At 33.9% G+C, this 26,889-nt stretch overlaps 1 protein-coding gene and 1 pseudogene across 5 annotated transcripts; one reads left to right on the plus strand and one right to left on the minus strand.

Moving 5' to 3' along the window:
• Positions 1–1,723: 1,723 nt before the first annotated feature.
• LOC126694827 (uncharacterized) lies at positions 1,724–13,744 on the minus strand (annotated as a pseudogene).
• Positions 13,745–16,681: 2,937 nt separating this feature from the next.
• Positions 16,682–23,019, plus strand: LOC126694812 (G-type lectin S-receptor-like serine/threonine-protein kinase SD1-1). Of its 5 annotated transcripts, none has more exons than XR_007645887.1 (8): positions 16,682–16,885; positions 17,121–18,931; positions 20,970–21,104; positions 21,283–21,440; positions 21,512–21,722; positions 21,845–22,082; positions 22,188–22,312; positions 22,447–22,721. XR_007645887.1 is itself a non-coding variant. In XM_050391305.1 (8 exons), the coding sequence occupies exons 2-8, from the start codon at positions 17,656–17,658 to the stop codon at positions 22,735–22,737; spliced, it is 2,460 nt and encodes an 819-aa protein (XP_050247262.1). In that variant the 5' UTR covers positions 16,685–16,885; positions 17,121–17,655; the 3' UTR covers positions 22,738–23,019. The 5 variants fall into 5 exon arrangements, 4 of the variants coding, with proteins under 4 accessions (XP_050247262.1, XP_050247263.1, XP_050247265.1 ...); XM_050391305.1 differs by having other exon boundaries at positions 16,685–16,885; positions 22,162–22,312; positions 22,447–23,019; XM_050391306.1 differs by lacking the exons at positions 16,682–16,885; positions 17,121–18,931; positions 20,970–21,104 and having other exon boundaries at positions 21,286–21,440; positions 21,525–21,722; positions 22,162–22,312; positions 22,447–23,019.
• Positions 23,020–26,889: the final 3,870 nt, after the last annotated feature.

A 26,889-nucleotide genomic window follows, 5' to 3' on the forward strand; every position in this document is an offset into this window, starting at 1 on the left:
CCCAAAATTTTTGAAGTGTAATTTGTAATTTACCTTAAAATTTAAAGTTTATAGACTATTTTAAAGTATTGGACAAATGTTAGGGATCAAAATGGTAAATATATGTTTCATCAAAAAAAATAAATGGTAAATTATTAATTAAAAAAAATAATTTTTTTGCTGAATAAAAAAAAAATCATTTCAGATATGAAATGCGAAAGGAAACCAGTCTATTCTCTCTCCACCGAAAGTAAATACATAAATAAAATTACATTAATCTGATTAAAATAAAAGGGGCACGATATTTCTTGATTTGATAGGATAGAAAGTAAGAGCGACTGTTTTCAAGTGAAAAGTTGGAATTATTTTTTTATTTTTATTTTTTTAAAGAACTATAATCGAGTAGTTCTACTTCTATCCTATTTTCTTTTTCTTTTTTTCTTTTTTAAGTTGCAGAAGGAACCGGTATTTGGACCAATTAGAAAGCCGAGGTGTACTGGTTTTTGGTTTATAAATTTGAATCATGAAGTTTTTGTGAGTTTTAATCTAACTGGTAAAGAGTGCAAATTGGAGTTACTCATTTGTTCTTAGCAGAAAAGGAAAAAGAAGAAGTTGATTACTGAGAAAAGAAATGGATTTCTTTCACTTTAGCTGCTGCATTGTGTTCTGATCGGTAGCAACCAGAAATTTTTTTATAGAAAAACTGCATATTGATTCAATGTTTAAACAAAGAAATTTTCTCTTGAATTGTTGATTCCGTAGACTTTCGTATAATTTATTCTTTCTTTTGTGTGTTGTTATTGTGCCTTATATTTTGGATTTTGATATCTGTTTTCTTATTAAACGTCTATGCATTGTACGTGTTTGTGAAAATGCGTGTGAGAATTATGTGATTTGTTTTTACATGCTTAGAGTTCATTGGAGTTTCTTTGCATTCCATTTGCTAGAAAATGCCCAATGCACGCCCCGGAGGGACATTAACTATTCAGACAATTGCTGTTGTTGTGAGCTTGGGTAAGGATTCAGTTCCATCCTTTTTACTTATCTCCCTTTCGGTTTCGTTTTCTTAATACTCATTCATTATTACTACAAATAATGAAAAACTGGATTCCGGATTTCTGAGACTAACCAAATGGATAAATTTATCAATGATATGAAATGAGAGAATCCAATTAGATTTACCTCTCGGTTAACTTTTCATGGCTACTAATGTTGTTTCTTAATTTTGGAGTTGTTGTAGGCAAATACATGCCTTTTGTTTCCCTTTATTAGAATTTTGTTTTGATTATATGTAACTATTGGGAAATTAATGCTCGGGCAATGTGCTCCGTCTATTTGATGTTTTTAGATTCGAGTTTTTGCGTACATATAGAGGGTGGATTGATCAAGCTAAAGATGGAAGGGAGATATGGCTACATTTAATGGTAATTTTCTATAGTATTAGCAATCACATTGCTATCTTCATATTGACATGCTTGTTTACCTTCACAGCTTTCTATGTTTATCAATTTCTTTTGAATTTTGTTCTCTTTTATATTCTTTGAGGCACCTTTCGATTTCTTCACCCGTTTTTCTTTTAGTTGGCTTTGTCTTGGGCATCCTGTTCTCTGGCTTTAGCCATTAGGTAGAGACCTAAAGGAACCAACTTTATTTATTTCAGCAAGAGAAACAAAATTAAAACACAGGATAGAATGTTCAATTTGAGTGATTAAGAGTTAATTTATAGCATATATTAAAGAAGGAATTAATGAATGTAGTACCAACATAGGATAGAACGTTCAGTTTGAGACATGGTATATAGTTCCATATAAAGTTTAATTAGATAGCTGAGAAACATTAGATAAAGAGCTCCCTTGCTATAAACTAAAGTGGCTATAATCTTGAACAATGTGATTACATTTTACCGTCCCATTAACAATGTGATGCTAATTTCATTAGTTGAACATGGTTCAAGCTTTGTTGATGAAGAATCTGCTTCAGGTAGAGCCTTTTCCATATAGAAACCTGGTTGTCTGGGTTTTGGCAATAAACTCTCACTGCTTAACATCAGAACCACAGATGACATATCTGGCCTATCTTCTGGTCTTTGTTGCACACACAACAAGCCCACATGAATGCATCGAAGCACTTGATCAGATAAGGTGCAATTGTTGCCTAAAGATTTATCGATCAATTCCGTTGCCTTATCTTCAATCCATAATCTCCAGGCCTTAAACAGGTCAAAAACATATATATCAGTGGTTGATTTGGACTTCTATTTCACTCCTAATTTGGACTTCTTTTTATCCCATGACTATTTTGCTGGGTTATAAGAATAACCAGGGCATTGTATATGATAATAACACAGGTCATTGGAAGATTTGATTAGAGGGACTACATGATTCAAAACTGAAACTCCAATTAACACAGTAAATTAGTAGAATAAAACTCTTCATGCTTACATGTCCAAGAAGATTGAGGTGGTCGTCTGAGTGGCAAAATCCCTGGTTCCTTTTTCCACTTACTATCTCTAACACTAAAACTCCAAAGCTAAAGACGTCAGACTTGATTGAGAACTTTCCATGCCCCGCATACTCAGGAGACATATAGCCACTACAAAAACCATCACAAATTAATAGAAGCTTAAAAAATAAAGCAGTGTTGGTAATAAAGCTTAGTTCTCTCCTTTGTAATTAGCTCTTTGTTGTTTTCCGTTTGTTTTCTTGTCTTTTTCTTCTTCTTTTTGTTTCTCTCTCTGTACCCTTTTCCCTACCTTATGTTTTCATGGGGTAGTTTCTTGAATATACATCTTTCTTATTTATCAAAAAAAAAATATAAGAAGTTAAAGTGTACTTACTACGTTCCGACAATTCTTTTGGTTTTGTCCTCAGTTTGATCTCCCCCAAATGTTCTAGCCAAGCCAAAGTCTGAAATTTTTGGATTCATGCTATCATCTAGCAGGATGTTGCTTGCTTTGAGATCTCTATGGATAATTCTAAGTCTAGAGTCTTGATGAAGATAGAGAAGCCCCCTAGCAATGCCACAAATAATGCGGATGCGGTTATGCCAATCTAGTAATGTGCTTCTTGTATGATCTGACCAATTTTAGGTTCATGTTAGTGCAATTTCAATGAAAGAAGATGATAATACTTAACATGAATTTAGTGGAGTACGAAAGATCAAATCATCTAACCAAAAATAAAGGTGTCCAGGCTTTTGTTAGGCATGTATTCATAGATTAACATTTTCTCATTTCCTTGAATGCAACAACCAAGAAGCTTCACAAGATTGCGGTGTTGCAGTTTAGCAATTGAAAAAACTTCATTTTTGAACTCGTCCAATCCTTGTCCCGAATTCTTAGATAGCCTCTTTACAGCTACCACTTGTCCTCCCTTCAGTGTACCCTAAGGATGAAAAGATTAGGAAATTTTGTGAAAGAAGATAGCTTAACTAGTTAGGATGTTTTTGTTTACCCTATATACAGGTCCAAAACCACCTTCTCCCAACTTGTTGTTGCTTGAAAAGTTACAGGTGGCATTAGCTATGTCCGTCATATCAAATATGGGTAACTCCATATCTTCATTCCCACCTTCATTGTTGTAATCTTTCCTTGTGATTCCTGAAATATTAGGAGATGGATTGGCATGAATAACTTGATTGGTATTATTGAATTGACTGACCACATAATCTGTTGTATTTCTGAGACCTTCAATTTAATATTTCTTTGCTGTAAGTCTATTATCATGCATCAGAAATTACCAGTCCATATCGTATAGCTTTACCTTTGAAACTCAGTTTCTTCTTCCACACATACGAGATCGCTCCAAGTATAAGAATTCCCATTACTAGTGTTGAAGAGGCGAATATGATTGCTTCTTTTCGTATCCTGCTGGAGTGCCTTTTTTTTGTAATATTATCTGAAAATGAGAAGTAAAGTATAAATGAACATATATGTGCTGTTGTAGCTTCATAGATACCTACAGCTTGCCCAGTTGAATTCATAAATAAGAATTTATCTTGACCTTAAATAGGAATTATAAATGGTACAAATAAGGTGGATAAAGCAGTAGGGTGCAACACCATGACATCCTAGTTCCCATGGCACAGAAATCGCCATAATTTCCACTTTTCACACTTTATTTCAGTTCTCTAACTTGTAGTTGTGTCGGACTTCTCCAACTAAACATTTTACAGAGTTTGTTTATGTTTTACAATGTTCTTTCTTATCTCCCACTTGCTCCCTCTTCACCCCGGAAACATACGGAAAAAAAAGTCTGAGTAAACGTATGCTAACGTTTTTGAAAATCACTAATAGTTTGTCGACTAAAATCAGAGGACATTACAATCCAAGCTATTAATTGGGAAGTTAGAGCTGGTTGGTGTTTGAAGGTAACCATAGTAACTCAAGTTTAAAAAGATTCTTATGCTTTAAATGGAAATCCCTTTCTCTGTATTTAGGAAGAATGTAAATTTGTGATTGCATGGGTTAGGCCTGATAGTTGGTTTTGAATTATGACAAATTGGAGGTTTAGTTTGTGATTGGTTTGTGCTTCTATCTTTGAGTCAATTCACTGATTCATCCAAAAAAGAAAAGCACCAATTGAAAACCAAGCAATATAGGTGTTTTTTTTGTCCTCAATTTATTATAAAAGAGCAAAATCCAAGGAGAACAGATAACAGAAGTAAAAAGTACCTAGTTCGGAGTTGGTCAGCCTTATATATAGGTCTTGCCCATCCTGGGAGAATACTTTCATATCATTCAAGATACCAAACCAAAGCAAGCAGCCACTTCCTTCTCCGCTGATATCTAAATTTGAATATGCCGTGCAAGAACAGTTTTTCAAACACAATCCCTCACATTCCTTGAGGCTCATGGTCCTATTGAACCAGGAAGAAGATGTGTCAGGCAATTTCAAATTCGTGTATTTCAGGAAGCCATCTCCATTGCATTCCAATTGAGTCCTTCGTACACAACCATCAGACCAATCTACTGAATTCCAGTCTTTTGGAGATCTGGACACAAATCCTTCCAAGCATTCACATACTGGGGAGCCATTGGCATTGCAGATAGCATATGCACCACAGTAGGCATAATTTTCACACTGATCTACCTGGGATGTAGAGTAGGTCTCCCAGCTGTGAGTCTGATCCCTCCACACAAGGCGTCCCATGACACCTGATGGGTAAATTACAAATCTTGAAAAGACTGAACTTTCTATGAGTGTGTACTCATAATATACCTCATTGTCATTCAACACAAATTCATACTTAAATATTGGATTCGGTTTTAACCGAGGATTTCCAGTAAAAGTAAGGCCATTCCATGGCCCTGCTCTATCCTTTATTTTATCTTCCTTCATAGCAACTAGCTGTGGAAGCCCATGAGTATCTATCCGTAAGGAAAACTCACCTTTAGCAGGTTCTTCTGTGCTCTTCCAAGATGTTAAAAACCTGTCCTGACCTGTTACAAAGTTCTTTCCCATCTTCATTCCTGGCATCAGTGTGTCGCAAGGATAATCAAAGCTCTGCCACAAAAAGTTCCCCAAGTTATTGCCACTTCCATCTTTCACAACAAGATTTCCTGAATCCAAAAGCTGTACGACTGGACTGTCTGCAGCTCTTGATGTATTTGATGACCAAACAATACTATTGTTGTTGAGAAGAACAATATCTCCTTTGTCAGTAATCTTCAAAACTCCTGAGTTATTGTAAAGTGGAGTCTCTCTGTTAGCTACCCAAACAACTGCATCAGTAGATATCCTATACCATATTCCCAAGTATCGGCCTTTCAAATCACCTAGACTGAAGAATCCCAGTTCAAAGCTTCCACCAGAGGAAACTAAAGTCTCACCATCTCTGATGGAATGGCTTGGAGTGAGAGTGTCTAATGTAGCAGAGAATCTTAAGAAGCAGGATAAGAAACAGTACACAAAAAGAGGTTTAAAGACAATCATTGTCTCATAGTATGCCTTTTTCTCCAGAGAAAATAACATATAATACACAAATTTTCTTGCAAGTTGCAAGGCATGGAATATGCACCACTGATTGTTGGCGTATTTCATGCATTATATCACAAAGACAGAAACAGATGATTCAAGGTGGTGTGCTTATTTAAGAGCAAGCTGTTATTTGTTGTAATTCAGGGCCTTCGTACCTTCTCATATGTTTACACAATCAGCAGAAGGATAGAAAGAATTTGGCATTTCGGAAACTTTTTTTTTCGCTGAAATGAGATCTAATCTTTCATTAAAATAAACGACAAAATGCGAACAGTTACAAAAGGGACTCTTCAAAAATGGACTTTTAAACAGCGGCAAACTTTAGTAGACCTTGAACATTTTGTGATGAAATGGTGACGACTTTAGAGAATAATATGTAAATGTGGAATATGAACGTAGACCAGAGGTTCCTGGATTATCAAGCGAGAAAGGAATATAAAATTTAAAATACAATGGAAAGGGATGTGTCATGAATCAGTTCATTTGAGTATACATTTTCCAACTACAAGTCTACAACAGTCCAACTTGCTATAATGATTAATGAGGTTTCCTGCAAGACCCACCCATCACGTTGAATTGAATTTTTTTTATCCCAATCCAATTTGTCAGGCCGTTCAAGTAACCTGATTGGCTGATTATTATGACATGTAGAAAAGTCTTCTAGGTGACTGGTAAGACTGTGATTGATATCTCTTTGACCATATCTTTCACACTTTCATTGAATTTTGCAAAGAAAATAAAAATAAGTGGAGTGTTCTGTTGGCATTTTTTGATACATTTTAAAATATGGGAACAAATGTTAGGAATCAAAATGGTAATTATATCATTAAAATATTTAATAATTCATCTCACCTATAAAATGAAACAAATCTATTACCCACACCTAAATCTGATTAAGAAAAAAGGGGCATTTTTTATCATGATTTGATTGAATAGTATTAAAATTAAAATTAAATTATAGAACTACTCGATCGGAGTTCCTCCTATAATTTTTAATTTTTATTTCTTAAATCAAGTTGGAGAAAGAAGCTATATTTAGGCCAATGGGAAAGTTGAGGCCCGAGGCATATTGGTTTTTGGTTTTTGGTTTTGGAATTTGAGTCATGAAGTTTTTGCGAGTTTTTATTCTCAATTTCTCACTTGTAAAGAGTGCAAATTGGAGTTACTGATTTGGTTAGTCATTTGTTCTCAGCAGAAAAGGAAAGCAAAAAAGAAAAAAAAGAAAAAAGTTAATTACTGAAAAATGAACTGGAATTCTTTCACTTTAGCTGCTTCATTGTCTTCTGATTGGTAGCAACCAGAAAATTTTTATAGAAAAACTTCATATTGATTCAAAGTTTAAACAAAGCAGGTTTGTTTTGAATTTCTGATTCCGAAGGGTATAAATGTGTTTATATATAGAGTGAAAAAAAAAAAAAAAAGGGTGTTTTAACAGACTTTGGTGTTTCTTTCTTACTTAAAATAATAATAATAATAATAAAAAGAGAGACTTTGGTGTAATTTACTCTTTCTTCCTCAAGTGCATGTTGTTATTGTCTTATATTTTGGATTTTCATGTTTGCTTCTTATTAAAAACTGTATCACATATCTCCCATTAGATTTACCTTTCAAATAGCTTATCATGGTTATTAGGAAAAGGCTTTCAAGTGAGTAATGTGCATTGCATATGACAAGGACGAATGTCATCTTCCTATTGGTGATTGGAGCTCAAAGCTCCAAACATGCTAGACTTTATACTTAATTTTATTTCATAATTTTGGATATAATGTAAGAAAACATATCCTTTTTGTTTTCCTTTATTAGAATTTGTTTTGATTATTTATAAATATCGGGAAATTAATTCTTGGGTTATGTGCTCCTTCTATATGATGTTTCTAGATATGGGTTTTTGCATATGTATAGAGGGCAAATTGATTGAGCAAAAGTTTGAAGGGAGATATGGCTTCATTTTATGATAATCAATATCAATATAAAAGTAGAGACCTCATGCATAAATGCATGAGGTTCTGTTATGTGGCCTCTAATTTTGCATTTAATATTTTTTTTACCTCTTTTTGTTAACTCTTTTTTTTACTATTACCCAAAATATCACATTAACTTATTTTTACTATTATACATTTCTCTCTTTTTCATGACTTTTAGCATACCCACCATTTTAGTATTAAAAACAAAAGCAAAAAATAATAATTCTAATACAAAATATGCTTATGGAGGAATATTGGAGAAATTATTAATTTTTTTTGTTACACTGTTGCCTTTTCTTTCATACGTGGTTTGTCTCTCTATTTTTAATCTTTAACTCATTGTTGTGATAAAGAACACTTTGCCATTGACTCATTATATAGTTCGAGTAGGTTGATCTTTAAGATACATTGCTACTAATTTAATTTTTAACATCTCAAAATGTGTATGTTTATTTGTTTTAATTATTAAATTAGTTTACTTTTTCTTTATAATATATGTATGACATTCTCCAAAACTCTCTTATATAAAACATCACAACATTATTCATGCGTTGCACGAGCAACTTACTAATTTTCTATAATAATGGCAAGCTCTTTGCTATCTTGATAATCACGTGCTTATAACCTTAACAGTTTTCTTTGTTTCTCAATTTCTTTTCGTATTTTGCTATCTTTTATTTTCTTAGAGGTGCTTTCCATCTCTTCACCAGTTTTGGTTTTAGTTGGCTTTGTCTTGAGCATCCTTGTAGTTGTGGCTTTAGCCATTAGGTTAGGTAGAGACCTAAAAAAACGAACTTAAATTGTTTCAATTTGAGAGAAATAAAATTAAGTTATACATTTATGAAAAGCTTTTCCATGCATCGTACTAGTTTGTGACAATTTACCCTCTCATTTTTTTTTCTTCATAAAGAAGCTTTTTAAGGGTATTGCTTTCAACTCTCAAAATCCAAGATCCCAAAAAATAATAAAAATCGTAATAGCATGGCTTTTATGGTCATATACGGTTCATCAAACTATCAAATTCCATTATTTGATAATTCTCTAATCTATCGCCATCGATAATTCAGGCTTTGGATCAAGATGGCCCCAGGCACAAACTGGATTGTAGCTCTTTGGTTTGCAGTAAATAAAGTATTTATTCAGCAAAAAAAAATAACAAATTCCATTATTTAATGTCATTTCCACTAGTTTAGATGTAATATTATAGCATGCATATAGAAGGAATTAATAAAAAAAGTACCCACACATAATAGAAGGTTCAGTTTGAAAGACATGATCCAGTTGCGCATGTAAAGTCTAATTAGATTGATGAGAAACATCAGAGTAAGAGTTCCCTTGCTATAAACTATAGCTGTTTAGTCTTGAACAAATGAGATGACATTTTACCGTCCCTTTTCTAATGTGATAGTAATTTCATTGACTGAATATGGTTCATGCTTTGTTGGTAGAGTCTTTTCCATATAGAAACCTGGCTGACTAGGCTGAGGCAATGAAATCTCACTGCTTAACATTTGAATCACAGATGACACATCTGGTCTATCTTCTGGTCTTTGTTGCACACATAACAATCCCACATGAATGCATCGTAGAACTTGATCAGATAAAGTGCACATGTCGCATAATGATTTATTGATCAATTCCATTGCCTTATCTTCCATCCATAATCTCCAGGCCTTAAACAGGTCAAACCATATATATATCAGTGGTTGATTTGGACTTCTATTTCATTTTTAATTAGGAATACTCTTTATCCATTACTATTTTTCTGGATTATAAGAATAACCAGGGCATTGTATATGATTGATTGGACAATTTCTTTAGAGGGACTACATGACATCAAACTGAAACTTCAGTCAACAAAGTAAATTAGTAGAATAAAACTCTTCACACTTACATAACCAAGAAGATTGAGGTGGTCGTCTGAGTGACAAAATCCCTGGTTCCTTTTTCCGCTCACTATCTCTAACACTAAGACTCCAAAGCTAAAGACATCGGACTTGATTGAGAACTTTCCGTGCCCCGCATACTCAGGAGACATATAACCACTACAAAAACCATTGCAAAGTAATAGAAGCTTAAAAAATAAAGTAGTATTGACCATATAAGAAGTTTAAATGTACTTACTACGTTCCAACAATTCTTTTGGTTTTGGCCTCAGTTTGATCTCCCCCAAATGTTCTAGCCAAACCAAAGTCTGAAATTTTTGGATTCATATTATCATCTAGCAGGATATTGCTTGCTTTGAGATCTCTATGGATAATTCTGAGTCTAGAGTCTTGATGAAGATAGAGAAGTCCCCTGGCAATGCCACAAATAATGTGGATGCGGTTATGCCAATCTAGTAACGTGCTTCTTGTATGATCTGACCAAATTTATGTTACATGTTAGTGCAATTTCATTGAAGAAAGATGACAATACTTAACATGCATGTCATGGAGTGCAAAAGGTAAAATAATCTAACCAAAAATAAAGGTGTCCAAGCTTTTGTTAGGCATATATTCATAGATTAACATTTTCTCATTTCCTTGAATGCAACAACCGAGAAGCTTTACAAGATTGCGGTGTTGTAGTTTAGCAATTGATAGAACTTCATTTTGGAATTCATTCAATCCTTGTCTCGAATTATTAGATAGCCTCTTTACAGCTACCATTTGCCCCCCATTCAGTGTCCCCTAAAAATCCAAATATTAGGAATTTTTGCCAAAAAAGATAGCTTAACTAGTTAGGATGTTTTTTTTTTTTTACCTTATATACAGGTCCAAAACCACCTTCTCCCAACTTGTTGTTGCTTGAAAAGTTGCAGGTGGCATTTGCTATGGCCATCATATCAAATATGGGTAACTCTATATCTTCATTCCCACCTTCATTGTTGTAATCTTTCCTTGTGATTCCTGAAATATTAGGAGATGGATTGGCATGAATAACTCGAACAGTATTATTGAATCAACTAACCACCTAATCTGATGCATTTCTAAGACCTTCAATGTAATGTTTCTTTGTTTTAAATGTATTATCATGCATCAAAAATTACCAGTCCATGTTTTATAGATTTACCTTTGAAACTAAGTTTCTTCTTCCACACATATGACATCAATCCAATGACTAGCATTGAAGAGGCAACTATGATTCCTGCTTGTCTTATCTTGCTGGAGACCCTGTTTTTTGTAGTATTATCTGAAAATGGGAAGATGAGTAAATGGACATGTATGTGGCTGTTATTACTAGCTTCATAGATACATGCAGCTTGCCAAGTCTAATTGGAAAAAAAAAAATTTATCTTGACCTTAAATAGGAAAGATAAATGGTAACAATAAGGCAGATAAAGAAGTAGGTTGCAACAACATGAAATCCTAGTTCCTATGGCACAACAACCACCACTGCACTTTTCAGACTTTATTTCAGTTCTCTGGCTTGCAGTTGTGCAGACTTCAACCAAACATCCAACAGATTTTCTTTATGCTTTACAATGTTGGTTCGTATCTCCCACTCGCTCCCCCTTCACCCCGAAGACACACAAATAATAGTCTGTCAAGCCTAATCAGAGAACATTTTAATCTAAGCTATTAATTAGGAAGTTAGAGCTGGTTGATGTTTAAGGGGAACTATAGTAACTCACTTTTAAAAAGATTCTTAGGCTGTATAGGGGAATCCCTTTCACTGTATTTAGCAAGAAAATTAATTAGTGATTGCAAGGGTTAGGCCTGATGGTTAGTTCTGAATCAGGACAAGATGGAAGTTTAGTTTGTCCATAGAAGCTAGATACTGAGATTGTTATGGTTCTTCTGTGCAAGTACTGTGCCTGCCACCCAGTGACCACTAGTTTGTGCTTGTATTGAGCTCTTATCTTTGAGTCAATTCACTGATTCTTCTAAAAATGAAAACCATCAATTGAAAACCAAGTGATGTAGGTGTCCAATTTTTCCTCAATTTATAATAAAAGAGCATCCAACGAGGAGAAATAACAGAAATAAAAAGTACCTTGTTTGTAGTTGGCCAGTCTTATATATAGGTCTTGCCCACCCTGGGAGGATACTTTCATATCATTCAAGATACCAAACCAAAGCACACAGCCACCTCCTTCTCTGCTGATATCTAAATTTGAATATGCCGTGCAAGAACAGTTTTCCAAACACAATCCCTCACATTCCTCGAGGCTCATGGTCCTATTAAACCAGGAAGAAGATGTGTCAGGCAATTTCACATTCGTGTATTTTTGAAAGCCATCTCCATTGCATTTTAATTTAGTCCTTCGAACACAACCATCAGACCAATCTACTGAATACCATTTTTTTGGAGATTTGGACACAAATCCTTCCAAGCATGCACATACTGGAGAGACATTGGCATTGCAGATAGCGTCTGCACCACAGTAGGCATAACTTTCACACTGATCTACCTGGGATGTAGCAAAGAGCTCCCAACTGTGTGTCCGATCCATCCACGTGAAGCGTCCTGCTGTCCCTGATGGGTTAAATACAAGTCTTGAAAAGACTGAACTGTTCACGAGTCTGAACTGGTAATATACTTCGTTCTCATTCAACACAAATTTAGACTCATATACTGGATTCGGTATTAACGCAGGACGTCCTGTATAACCAACGCCATTCCATGACCCTGCTCTATTCTTTATTTTATCTCCCCTCATAGAAACTAGCTGTGGAAGCCCATGAGTATCTATCCTTAAGGAAAACTCACCTTTAGCAGGATCTTCAGTGCTCTTCCAAGATGTTAAAAACCAGTCCTGGCCTGTTAAAAAGTTCTTTCCCATCTTCATTCCTGGAATCAATGTGTTGCAAGGATAATCAAAACTCTGCCACAAAAAGTTCTCCAAGTTATTATCATTTCCATCTTTCACAACAAGATTTCCTGAGTCCAAGAGCTGTACAACTGGACTGGATGCAGTTCTTGACGTATTCGATGACCAAACAATACTACTTGTGTTGCTGAGAAGAACAATATCTCCTTCATGGGTAATCTTCAAAACTCCTGAGTTATTGTCAAGTGGAGTCTCCCTATTAGCTACCCAAACAATTGCATCAGTAGACATTCCATACCATATTCCCAAGTATCGGCCTTTTGAATTACCTAGACTGAAGAATCCCAGTTCAAAGGTTCTACCAGGGGAAACTAAAGTCTCACCATCTCTAATGGAATGGCTTGGAGTGAGAGTGTCTAATGTAGCAGAGAATCTTAAGAAGCAGGAAATGAAACAATACATAAAAAGAGGTTTAAAGACAATCATTGTCTAAATCTGTGCCTTTATGTTCAGAGAAAGTAACATATAATACAATCCCGTTGCAGCGAATGGAATACGCATCATTGGCGTATTTCATGCATTCTATCACACTGTAAACTTTCTGTAGGAGAATATAAGACTTTTCTCTTTACAGGTATCCAAGTACAGGCTAAATGGACTCTAGATAGGCAAAGGCAGAAACAGATGATTCAAGGTGTGCTTATTTAAGAGCAAGCTGTTATTTGTTGTAACTCAGGGCCTTCATCGTATATGTTTACACTAAGCAAACGGATAGAAAGTATTTGGCACTTCGGAACCCCCTTTTTTTTTTTTCGCTGAAATTAGATCTAATCTTTCAGTAAAAATGCAACAAACGGCGAACTGTTACAAATGGGACCCTTCGAAAATGGACTTTCACTTTCAGACACCTTGGTCCACTCCGGCGAACTTTAGAGTGGGCCTTGAAAATTTTGCTATGAAGTGCAGAAATGTCAAGGTGGAATTTGAACGTAGACCAGAGGTTCCTGCATTATTTAGTGAGAGAAGTATACAAAATTACTAGTACAATGGATGCGGATGTAAGACCCATCCATCACGTGGAATTGAAAATTGTGTAGCGTTTGTTACTTGTTACACATTTTTTAAACTAAAATCGTGTCTTCCATTGAAAATTATTCTGTAAGTTGTCAAGCCATTCAAGAAACCTTAATTAGCTAACTATGACATGTTTTTGAACGTAATGAGAAAAGTCTTCCATGTGACGAGTAAGATTGTAATTGGTATCTCCTCTGACCATATCTTTCACATTTTCTAGAAGCTTATTACAATTTGCAAGGGGGAAAAAAGTGGAGTGCCCTGCAATATCGACATGTGTGCCTTTATGGGTGCACTTTAATGAATATATCAACTATAATGCACATTTGAAAAGAAAATAAGAGATATTTGTTATAGATTAGTTGTACAAAAAAATAGTTGCTTTGTGATATTGTATTTTATGTAGTTAACAAGATTAACTAATAAGCAAAAGTTGATAAGGCAAAATAAGAGCCCATATGATGATCACAGTATATAATAATTCAAATCTTAGAGTTCATATGTTTTGCATTCAAATATGTTCACAAGCAATTGATGTAGCTTTTGTATTATAACTTTAATGATTTGAATGGAAAAGATAGTTGGATTAAACTTACAAACATTTTATTAGTCTCTATGGGAATTTTAAAGAGAACCAATGAAAAGAACAGGAAATTAAATTGGAGTAGATTTAAAGGTGTGAATCAATCATTTTTTCCTCAATACAATATTTGCCCCAACTCAATTGAGTATACTAATAGGTCCAAAGCAATCGCCTCTAGGATATAACTAAACCTAGATTCAACAAGTAGCAATTTTGGAGAATCTTGTGACTTTCTCTATTGGTGTGCAAAATTTGTAAAAGCTTCAAATACCATAATTGATTTTGCAAATAACTTTATATGGATGACTAATTATAATTCACTAGTCATAGACCCATGCAATGCATGGGGAATAGATAATTATTTTGTAATTGTGATATAATGTATAATTTGTTCTCCTAAATTTGTTGAAGATAATTTGCTCTCCCTAAAATTTAAAAAATTTCTAAAATTATTTTCCATCTCTCTATCTCTACAAACACATAATTCTATTATTTTTGGGTTTATTTGATTGATATTTATCCATTTTGTGGGTGGCTCATATTCTTCTAAATTATGTTATAGTGCATTATGTTTTCCCAATTTTTTTTTCTTTAGAAACTAAATTTTTTAAGTTTTAAATATATTTTTCAAATTTCTCATCTCTTAAAGGATAATATCATGATAATCAAAACTCATCACAAAAATACACTTGATATTACTCAAATAACCAATAGACATACTCAAATACATAGCCAAGATTATGTTTTGATATAAATTCAAATTTTTACTTTCAAAATGACTAAGTATTAACTCAAACAAAAATTAAATCAAAACTACAAGAGGGAGAGAGAGGACTTGTGATAGGGAACTCAATTCAATTCAATTGGTCTTCTTCATATTTTAACCAAATTCAATTTCTTTAGATAGCCAAGCATACATCGTCTTGACATTTCTCACATCCAATTGGTCTTCGTGGATTTTGAGGCTTTGTCCAAACTTGGATAATCTTTCACCATGGCCTTTTTTTGGTTGTCTATTGCCACCATATCTAGTTTTATACATGTCCTTTGATTTGATTTTCTTTCCATTGACATCAAATTCTACAGTTTACAAAATCTTCCAACAATGGCATCACATAATAATATCTAAATTTGTTACAATACAAAACCAAAAAAAGAGTAGCATATCTTGTACTAAGTTATGCATCTACATTCATGTCACGACTAATATGTACATACAACAAAACTGGTTTATGCTACGCATATACAAAGAGAATACTTTATCCATAATGGTAAATACACCACACAAATGCACATATGAGGTATCCATTAGTGGAAAAAAAGATCACCCCTCTACAATTTACTGGAAAACTGAATATACATTTCTATCTAATACACCACTTTCTAACCATTGATTAACAATCACATAAACAATAATAGTCAAACCTCACTACAGTTCTTTTATAGTATTCTTCACCATGGCTTTGAGATTTTTTTTAGATGGTTTATGGGAACCAATTTTGTTGACACTTGAGAGGGACAAAAAGAAAAAAATCACTTTAGATGGACTTCCTAAATTCCCAGAAGTAGGGTAGAGCAATTGCACACACACACACACACACACACACACACATACACACACATATATTGGAATTCTAATAGGGTGGCAATTGAACAGTTTTCATAGCTACTTGATTAGAGAGAAGGAGAGCCATAGAGTTGAAGAGAGTTTGAATTATTATAAGATTGAGTTTGATGGAATAATAAATGGCAAGTTAAAAAGTTAGGAAATGTTAATTGAGAGAGAGAGAGAGAAAGAGAGAGAGAGAGAGACGGTGGTTGAATAGAAAATGACAATAGATTTGACTTGATGGAGTAATAAATTGGAAGTTAAAAAATGGTAACATTAATTGAGAGAGAGAGAGAGGGAGAGAGAGATGAAGTATTGATGTTCACAAATTAGGTTTGATAGAGTTTTTTTTTTTTTTTTTTTTTTTTTGATGAAATAATAATTGGGAAATATTTATTTATAAAATGAAGGAAAAGAAAAAGAAATAAATAGTAGTAAAAATAAGCTAAAATTGTAGATAAACCTAAATTTTCAACTCATCCCAAATGGATGCTTAGTAAGACATGGTGGGTGACGTGGCAGGTAAGATAATTACACAATAATTTCTAGTAATGCTAGGACCACAGACATATCTTCACTAATTACAACTCGCCATGTGGCGAGTTGTGTTATATAATTGTGCCAATTTCGGTGGTCCTAACATTATCCAATAGAGAGAACCTTCGGTCAAGAGCCAGCGTAAAGAGCCTTCTTTATGCCACCAATAAATGAATAACAAGTCATATTTCTATTGAAAAACCACATAATTATAACTCAATTTAGTCAATTAAGCTAAAATCCTCAAACTCGTAAAACACCTGAAGAGCTAAATAGCTCCAACGCCTAGACCCTTTCCAACTCCTCCTCTCCTCATACCACTGGAACTCTACCCCGCCGCTAGAGCCGCCACACGTCGGTCAGAAGCTGTCGCCGCCACACCGGAGCTCCACCCCGTCGGTCAAGGTTTGTTCTTTTATGATTTGTGTTTATTGTTTGATTAGTTATTTCCTCAAACTTTGGGTTTCGAAATTTTGATGGTTTTGGGTTATTTTTTGGATATCAATCTGTTCATATTGGTATGGGTTTTGTTGATTTGGTATGGATTTTTCTGTTTTTTGGTATTTTCATGGGTGTTCATTGGATTAGGTTCAAACCTAAAAAAAAATCTGATTGTGGTTTTTTTTTTTTTTGTTCCCAGCTAGCCTGGGTTCATATGAAGAGGCGGCGACACCACGATCATGGTGGCTCCAGCGCATTTTCCAGGTTCCAACACAAAGTCCGGTGGAGGCGTGGAGGTTCGGTGCTATGAAGAAGCGGACGACATGTGTTTGGGTATACCATTGTTTCCTCTGGAAACCGATATGCGACGCTGCTGTGTTTTTGTTTCGAATTTGGGGATTAATCTAAGTTATTCTTGTCTGTTGTAAGGTGTATGTGGTGTTTATTTGGTTAACAACGTGGTGTTCTCTCATTGGTGGCGTAAAACCTCACTTTTACGCCATCTCCTGACTGAAGTTAAGCTCTACCCAATAACTTCCTGTGATCTTGACCCGACCTAACACATATTTTAGAGAAGACTTGAGAAGTCTATAACTTTTCAGTACATTTATTTGTAAAAATCAGTGCCTATGGCCGCCGACAAAAGAAGAAGAAGAGCAGCAGAATGTGTTCCAAGTTTGCTTTTTGTTTAAGCAGTTATAATTTATAACATGTAGAAAAGCATTAGAAAATCGATGGAAGCCTTTACCTATCTTTTTGTCTTCGCAATCATATGGTCCTTCTTAAATCCTTCCAATACACTAGATACTATTACTCCAGTCCAATCAATCAGAGACGGTGACACCTTAGTTTCTGCTAGTCGAAGATTTCAATTGGGATTCTTCAGCCCAGGTAATTCAAAAGGCAGATACGTGGGGATATGGTACACGAAATCTTCTGGGACAGTTGTTTGGGTAGCCAACAGAGACACTCCACTGAACGATCACTCAGGAGTGTTGAAGGTCACTAATGGAGTTGTTATCCTTCTCAACAGCACAAATAGTGTTGCTTGGTCATCTAATACATCAAGAACTGCAGAAAATCCAGTTTTAGAGCTCTTGGACAACGGAAATCTTGTTGTGAAAGATGAAAAGGTTGATGGCCCTGTGAACTATTTGTGGCAGAGTTTTGATTATCCTTGCGACACTTTCCTACCGGAAATGAAACTTGGAAAGAACTTAGTGACTGGCTTAGATAGGTTCTTCACATCTTGGAAGAGCACTGATGATCCCGCTCAAGGTGAGTTTTCAATACGGTTAGATCTTCGTGGGCTTCCACAAGTGGTTGTTATGCAAGGAGACAGAGTAAAGACTCGAGCAGGATCATGGAATGGCCTTCGTCTTAATGGATATAGTGGTTTAAAACCGAATCCACTATTTGAGTATGAATTCCATTTCAATGAGAGTGAGGTCTATTATGATTACAAAGTCAAAAATAGTTCGGTGTTCACAAGATACATCTTAAACCCATCCGGAATTTCACAACGGTTCACATGGCTGGATCGGATAAACCGTTGGGAGCTATTCTCAACAACGCCAGCAGATCAGTGTGCAAATTATGCCTTCTGTGGGGCATATGCTAGCTGCACTATTGGTAACACTCCCGTATGTGCATGCTTGGAAGGATTCTTACCCAAGTCTCCAAAAGCTTGGGATTCAGTGGATTGGTCTGATGGGTGTGTTCGAAAGACTCCATTGAATTGCAGTGATGGTCCTGATGGAGATGGCTTCCTTAAGTACACGGGGTTGAGATTGCCTGATACATCTTCTTCCTGGTTTGATAAGACTATGAGCCTCAAGGAATGTGAAGAATTGTGTTTGAAAAACTGCTCTTGCACAGCATATGGAAGTTTAGATATCAGGATGGGAGGAAGTGGCTGCTTGCTTTGGTTTGGTAAACTAGTTGATATTAGAGAGATCGACAAGAATGCAGAAGACCAGTTCTATGTAAGATTGGCTGCTTCAGAACTAGGTACTATTTTACTTTACACTTTTATCTCTTTTCAATTTATTATTACTTATTTATTGTTTTTTAATGTTAAATGAGACGACAACTATGTCCTTTGTCTAACAAAGTATTTAAATCTTTTTGCTAAATATTGATAAAAAATAGTGTTTTATTTGTGATAGGTATACTGTCCAAAATTATTTAGTTATTTGAGAAAAGAGATCAATTTCGGTAATGGTATTGCAAATATTGTGAGAAAAAGTAAGAGAAATGAGAGATTTATTTGAGGAAAGAGATCAATTTTGGCAATAGTATTGCAAATATTGTGAGAAAAAGTAAGAGAAATGAGAGAGAAATAATGTAACTAGAGAAGAAAGAATAGCAATTTTGGCAATAATATTGCCGAAATTATTGTCCAATAAATTTGCATTGTGGCAACAGTGCAATATCATTGCCGAAATAGGAAATGAGAGATTTTTTTTTTTAATGATGACAATGCAAGGGCCAAAATAGGAGAGATGAGAGAGGATTTTTTTTTTTTTTTTTTTAAATTATTTTGGCAATGCAGAAATAAAAGAGAGAAGATAGTTCATATATACGCATATTATATACACATTTAATTATTTATTATATAGTTCAGCTTAACATATTTAATTATTTATTATATAGTTCAGCTTAACATAGAGTCTATACCTCTTTCTTAAAAAAAAAAAAAAGTCTCTATACCTACTGCCATGATATATATAGACCATAAAAATTGGAATCTTTCTTCGGTAACATTCAATGTGGATATAAAGTATCAATATTAAATGGTGTGAACTCAAATTCAATTGGAACTTTTTTTTTTTGGGAGAAAAAATTTAGTTGGAACATGAAATCAATTAACTCTTTACCTCGATGAATAAAACACGCGATGACTTTTTTGATCTTTCCACTGCTATAAATAGTATTTTTGCATTCTCCTCACCCCTATTTCGGTAATTCTATTGCCTCGCAATTAAAATTTTTTACTCACTTCTCTTCTATTTCGGTAATAGCATTGCTACACTACAAATTTTTCCTCTCCAGCAGTTTTGGCAATACCGAAATTAATTTTTTCTTTCCTTTCCTTGTCACATCATTTCCCTCCTTTCACTCTTTTTTTTTTCTTACAATTTTAGCAACACTGTTGCCAAAATCCATCTATCTCCTCAAACTGCCAAATAACTTTGAACAATACACATTTCACACATAAACTCTATTTTTACCAATATTTAGCCAGACCCAGAGTATTTGTTTATTCTGATTTTTTTTTTCTCCATGTTTTCTGGGATGAAGGGAAGGAAGTTGGGGATTTATACTTATAAGCAAAATTGGTAGACACTACAGAATATCTTTTAAAGTTTTCTTGTTAAACTGCAACATGTCTATAAGCTTAACAATTTGAGGTAAGAGTTTTCAAGAAAGTTGTTCAAAGTTCAAATCCTCCTTTCCAACTTTGAAATGATTAAAAATTATAAATGTGAAAGTGAACATATAGGGCATATAATGGTCAACCAAGTAACCTCCAGGAAATGAGGAAGTGGTGGCTTTAGTGGTGTTGAGATCTAGGGGGGTGGCCCAGGAAAATTTGGAGCCTAAGTTGCTGTTTAAATTAAGGTCTATATATATTTATATTTAATTGAATAATTATTCATTTTTTGAAATTTCACTTTTTTTATTAGTATATTGTGTTAATTGAGTAACAAATTATCTAGAGAATCCTTTTGAGACTTGATTAATTTTTCACAAAACTTTTTTCTTTTTGAAATATTCTTATTGGTTAAAATTTAGAGATATTGTTTCACTAGGGGTCTTAAGTGATAGCCTAATTTCCCTAGTGGTAAGGCCGGCCCTGAGCTCTACTACTTTATCCAACTTATATGTACCCATTTCCCTATTTTAACAATTCTGAATTGTAAATATATAGCTCTTTAGGAATATCTGTCGTGGACTAATGCCAAATTAGAATTCCTTTCATTTCTTTAGTTATGTGTAATTTGAGGTTGTTTACTCTAAGTCACCTGAAGTTTTGATCTTTCAGATCATGTTGAGAAAAAGAGGCGCTCCAGCAAGAAGAAACTAGCAGGAATCATAATCGGCTCTGCATTGTATGTCCTGGGAATGATAATAATTGGATTGGTAACATACATATGGAAGAAGAAACGCAGAAACCAAGGTTTGAAATAAGACATGGACTCTGAGAATTACTGATGCATGATAGTAGACTTATAGCTAAGAATTTTTATTTTTTATTTTGTAAGTTATTAATTGAGAATATAATAGGAAGTAAGCGAATGCTTTTCATAAAATATCTGTTTAATTTTTTCAAGTCCAACCATCTGCTATTATTTCAGCGATGACAAAAGGAAATATTGGGAAGGAATGTGACAATGTGGGCAGGAAGGAAGACATTGAGTTACCAATATTTGATCTGACAGCCATTGCCAATGCGACTGATAACTTCTCAAATAACAACAAGTTGGGAGAAGGTGGCTTTGGATCTGTCTACAAGGTAAGAATAACCTAACTAACTGAGCTCTTTTCTTCTTCCAAAATATGTTGACTATCTTTAAAAATTTTCAGGGTACATTGCTAGAGGGGAAAGAGATAGCAGTAAAAAGGCTATCAAAGAATTCTGGGCAAGGAATGTTTGAGTTCAAAAATGAAGTTATTTTAATTGCAAAACTTCAGCACCGCAATCTGGTGAAGCTTCTTGGCTATTGCATTGAAGAAAATGAAAAAATGCTAATCTATGAGTACATGCCTAACAAAAGCTTGGATTCCTTAATTTTTGGTTTGAGCTTTAACCCTAACTAAATCCATGACATTCATGATTAGTCTTATCATCTTTCAATAATAAAATTGCTTGTTGAGATTTCAACATATTTTTAGTGACATAAATGTGAAATTGGACAGATCAAACGAAGAGTAAATTGCTGGATTGGCATATGCGCATCAACATAATTGCTGGGGTTGCTAGAGGGCTTCTCTATCTTCATCAAGACTCTAGATTGAGAATTATCCATAGAGATCTCAAAGCTAGCAATATCTTACTTGATAATGACATGAATCCAAAAATTTCAGACTTCGGCCTGGCCAAATCATTTGGGGGAGATCAAGGTGATGCCGAGACCAATAGGATTATTGGAACATAGTATGTACATTTTATCTCTTTTTGTATTTTATGTTGAGCTGTTTTCAAACCTCTTTTTCCGTGCAATAATATTTCCTAGTGGTTATATGTCTCCTGAGTATGCAGTACATGGGCAATACTCAATCAAATCTGACGTGTTTAGCTTTGGAGTTTTAATATTAGAGATGGTGAGTGGGAAGAAGAACAGGGGATTTAGTCACCCAGAGCACCACCATAATCTTCTTGGACATGTAAGCAAGAAAAATAGCATTCTACTAAATTATGTTGCTAAACTAAACTTTTTATTTACTAATGCTCTTTTAATAGTGTTGTGCAAGCTGGATTGTAGATCGATCCATGTAACTATTATTTTAATTTGTTTCAGGCATGGAGACTATGGATTGAAGGTAGGCCAATTGAATTGATCGATAACTCAGTTGGTGACTTCTCTCTATCCGAAATGTTACGATGCATTCATGTGGGTCTGTTATGTGTGCAACAAAGATCAGAAGATAGGCCAAACATGTCATCTGTGGTTTTAATGTTAAGCAGTGAGAGTCTATTGCCTCAGCCAAGGCAGCCAGGCTTCTATATAGATTCACCTGAAGCAAATTCTTCATGTATCACACCTTGTTCAACAAATGGAATCACCTTTACATCGTTTGAGGCAAGGTAGAATATAATTTCTTAAGAGGAAATGGGAGGGGTTTCTTATGAAATTTATGTAAGAATGAATTAAAAACCTCATGCTCAACAAAAATGTTCTCTCAAGCCATTTTTGCGATATACCAGATTATGTTACTTGAATTGGATAATTGTGTTTTGTGTTGCCATATATAGAATCCAATGTGAGGAATTTACTAGATCAAACTGGGTTGTATAAGTATTACGAAGAGGCTTTACTGTAACTTGACTAGTCCTATTCAATATGAACAAAATTTGAGAAATTCTTTGTGTAGTTTTGGTTGAAAATTGCTATCCTTCCTACCTTTTCTACACTTATAAGTTCATTTTAATCTCTAGTTAACCCTAAAATGTAATCTACAAAATATATCTCTAATCTAAGAATCTAGTGCTATATAGTAATGAAGAATTAATATCATTGTATAAAATAAAACGTTAACAAAATCACATCAACTTAAGATTCTCTTTATTTACTTATTTATAGAATAATGGTCAATTGGTTCTAGTCAAAGTAGGCATTACCGTGCGTGAGGTTGTTTTGGTTTGATTAGGGAAATGAAATCTTTTGGTACCTAGTTAATATCGATTACCATTTTGGGTTACCAAAAGATGTAGTACCAAATGAAATCTATTGATAGTTAATACTAAATAGATACTTATTTGAAAGTTCAAAACTTTTTTTTTTTCTTACTTATACTCCGGTCCCTCTTAACTTGAAATCTTGGGTTCGTCCCTGATTGGATCTCAATTCAAAAGAAATGAAGTGAATATGAAACAAATTAATGTAAAGGTAATTGAAGGAAAAAGGACGTCAAGAAGAGAAGAAATTAACCACACACACACACACACAAAAAGCTACTTTATTTATTTGAACAACTCATTTAACAATACAATCAATATTTCATTTCTTATTTTTACATGCAACCCAATAAAATAAAATAAACTACACAAGCAAATAATATAAATCACTTTTCTCTTTCTTCCCTGTCTTCTTTTCCATCTCTCTCTCTCCTGAAATAAATCAACCAACTAGTCACTACTAAACCAATCACACCAAAAACTAAACCAATAACCAAACCAACTCCACCACTGAACCATCGAACTAGCCACCTGAATCACAAATCGCAACAATTCAAACCCAATGCAACCATCGAAACCAAAGACTAGCACCACCGACCACCAAAACAGAATCACCGAAGCACTAAAACCAATCACGACTGACAACCCATTCAAACCCAAGCCTCAAACACAAATTGAAATCCATAACACATGACCCACAGCCACCATGGAACCATTGGAAAGACCCATCCAAAAATGGCAAGCAACCCTACAACTAACATCCATCCACCATCATCGCTATCGTCACCTTCAATCTTCAAGCCGTCATCATCGCCATTGGGAGAGACTAAGCCAAGATGGGAGAGAGACATAGGGTGAGAGAAAGAGGGGAGAGTATTTATTTTATTTTATTTTTTATTATTAAAGGAAGAGAGAGATAATTACGAAAGAAAGAGAGAGATGTTGGGTGAGTAAAAAAATGGATTTACCATCACACACCCTTGATGCGATGGTCACTTCATAAGTATAAGTGCTAGTGGGGTGTGGGGGGTAAGGATCGAGGTTCAAGTCTTCAGGAGGGAGTTTCACACACATATATACTTAGATTAGACTAGAGTAGATTTCTACCTTGTATAAAAAAAATAAAAAAATAAAAAAATAAAATTAGATTTAATTTTTAACAATTGGCTACAATAATTGCTATAGGTAGCAAGTTATTGAAGTTGTGTGTAAAAAAAACAATATATATATATATATATATATATATATATTTAGATGTACCAACCGGATGTTTGTGGTTTTGGGCGTGTGTAGATCTATAATAGCAATTTGAGGGATTTTACACCCCTAATGCTAATGCTCTAAGTGAGGAAGAAGAAGTAAGTACTAGAAAAAGATGATTTGATGTTAAAATGAAGGATTTTATTAACGTGTGCCCTTAGAGCATACATTAGTAAATCATTTTAAGAAATTTTTTATGGAAAAATGAAAAAGTGATTAACTGTTTTGATAGCCTTTTCAATTCCTCATAAAAACTTTGTCAAAGTGGATAGTTAACATATGCCTGCCTTAAGGGCATACATTAACTGGACCCTAAAATGAAAGAAGAAGGTCAATTACATTGCATTTGATAACATATCTTTGAATTATCCTTTACTTTGTGATTATCTTAGGCAGATATTATTAAATGACATTCATAATGAGTTTTATATTAATGGTAATTATTAGGAAATATGTTTCTTCTTTAAATAATAATTTTAGTTTTTTAATTTCAAAATTTTATCTAACCACAAAAACTAATATATGCCTTGCACATACAACAAAAACTAGTTGGGATAAAAGTTTAGGGCTATGTGTTTGAGAATGAGAACAAAAATCAGCTTTGTTGTGTTTCTAGAATTAAAAATGGGTTTAGTTAGTTCAAAACAAGAGTGAGTACATTTCTCCATCAATGCCTGATTATTATTATGTATAATGTCTTATAAGAATCTATATCTATATATATATATATATATATATATATATATATATATAAAGGTTGAAACATAGCATTTATTATTGTTACACTCCTGTTGAGCTACATTAGCGTCCACCTCATTATCCTTTTTATTTTCAATTTTCCTATAATTGTTTTTAAATTACTGATTCACTCTTTTTTTTTTTAAATATTTACTCTTTCTCAAACCTTTCTCCCCCTCTTACCTTTTTGTCTCCCCATTACCCTTTCTCTTAATTGCAGTCTTCCTACTTTATCTTCCTTTATTTTGTCTCTTCTTATTCTTACTCTCTTACTATAAATTTGTCATTTTCTCTTCCATTCCATGCATAGTTTCTCCTCACAAAAAATTTTCTCTCTCTCTCACTCTATTTTTTGGTAGATTTTTTTTTTTTGGGGTAATTTTTGAGCCTTTATGATTATTTAGAGTAATTTTTGGTCCAATTTACGAATGGTTTGATAATTTATGCATGATACAAGCTTAAAATGATAATTTCTATCATTTTTGTTTGTTGCAACATGGTGTCTCCAATGCAAAACTGATGAATATTAAAATTTCAAGTTCATGGGGGCTCAAGCGGTATTGGTACATTTGCAATTTGGATAGCTATATACTATGGAGCAAGTGTTTGTTAATGTAGGTCCAATATCACTTTCTTCTAAAGCATAAGTTTAGTTTCCAAGTATTCATATAGTTTTAGATTGGATTGGCTTGGAGTGATTAAAAATTAGATGTTTTCAAGGATCTTGGGGCTGATGTGTGAATCAATTACAAGATAGAGGACTTTGTCAAAAGGGTGAGGGAATAAACAAGTGGAAAAGGTATTTTCTTTAATATTGAAACCTTAGTTTTCCTCAATGTTTATAGAGATTGATGTTTTTCATTATTCCTTTTGCAATGATTATTAGGTGATAAACAAAAGAACAATTAAATGTTTAATGGTAGCAATTGATAGTATTCTAGATCATATTGGAGTGTCCTACTTGAAATGTTTATAGAGATTGATGTTTTCATTATTCTTTTTGCAACAATTTATTAGGTGATAAATAAATAAATAAATAACAACAACAGCTAACTAAATGTTAAATGGCAAGAGTTGATGTTATTCTGGACCATATTGGAGCATCCTACTTAAAACAAAACCTTGAGAGCTTAAATTTTGATGGGAGGTTTTTAATTATTGGAACTATGGTTGGCTTTGTTACAATATATTTCTATCATGATCATGATAGAAATATATTGATATATGGGAAGTAAAACATGACATTTGAAATGTAGCTCTTTGTGTTGGAATGTACGATCTATGTAAACTAAGTTGTATGATATAGATATTGGGTAAACTTATTGACCGACAATGCTTTTTCTTTTGGGTTCTACCGCATTTTTTGAAACTATTCATAAATCTTACTATACTATTCAGCTTATTTTTTAACCTATTTTTTACACAATATTTTTAACTTCAGCTAAATAAACTGTTTTAAACAGACACTTAACTTCCCTTTAACCCATCAGTTGACTCAGTTTTGAGAGCATTTTCAAATTTTCTTTTTGAGATCAAATTCAAGATGTAAATGAAATATTGGCATCTG

The sequence above is a fragment of the Quercus robur genome, chromosome 8 (genome assembly GCF_932294415.1).
Source record: "Quercus robur chromosome 8, dhQueRobu3.1, whole genome shotgun sequence".
NCBI classification, from domain to species: Eukaryota; Viridiplantae; Streptophyta; class Magnoliopsida; order Fagales; family Fagaceae; genus Quercus; species Quercus robur.

Bases quoted from the DNA above. Each gene is read 5' to 3' on its own strand.
- LOC126694812 (XM_050391305.1), top strand. From the start codon at position 17,656: ATGGAAGCCTTTACCTATCTTTTTGTCTTCGCAATCATATGGTCCTTC. The intron at 21,441-21,511 runs GTAAGAATAACC...AAAAATTTTCAG, and splicing joins GCTTTGGATCTGTCTACAAG to GGTACATTGCTAGAGGGGAA. The intron at 21,723-21,844 runs GTTTGAGCTTTA...GAAATTGGACAG, and splicing joins CTTGGATTCCTTAATTTTTG to ATCAAACGAAGAGTAAATTG.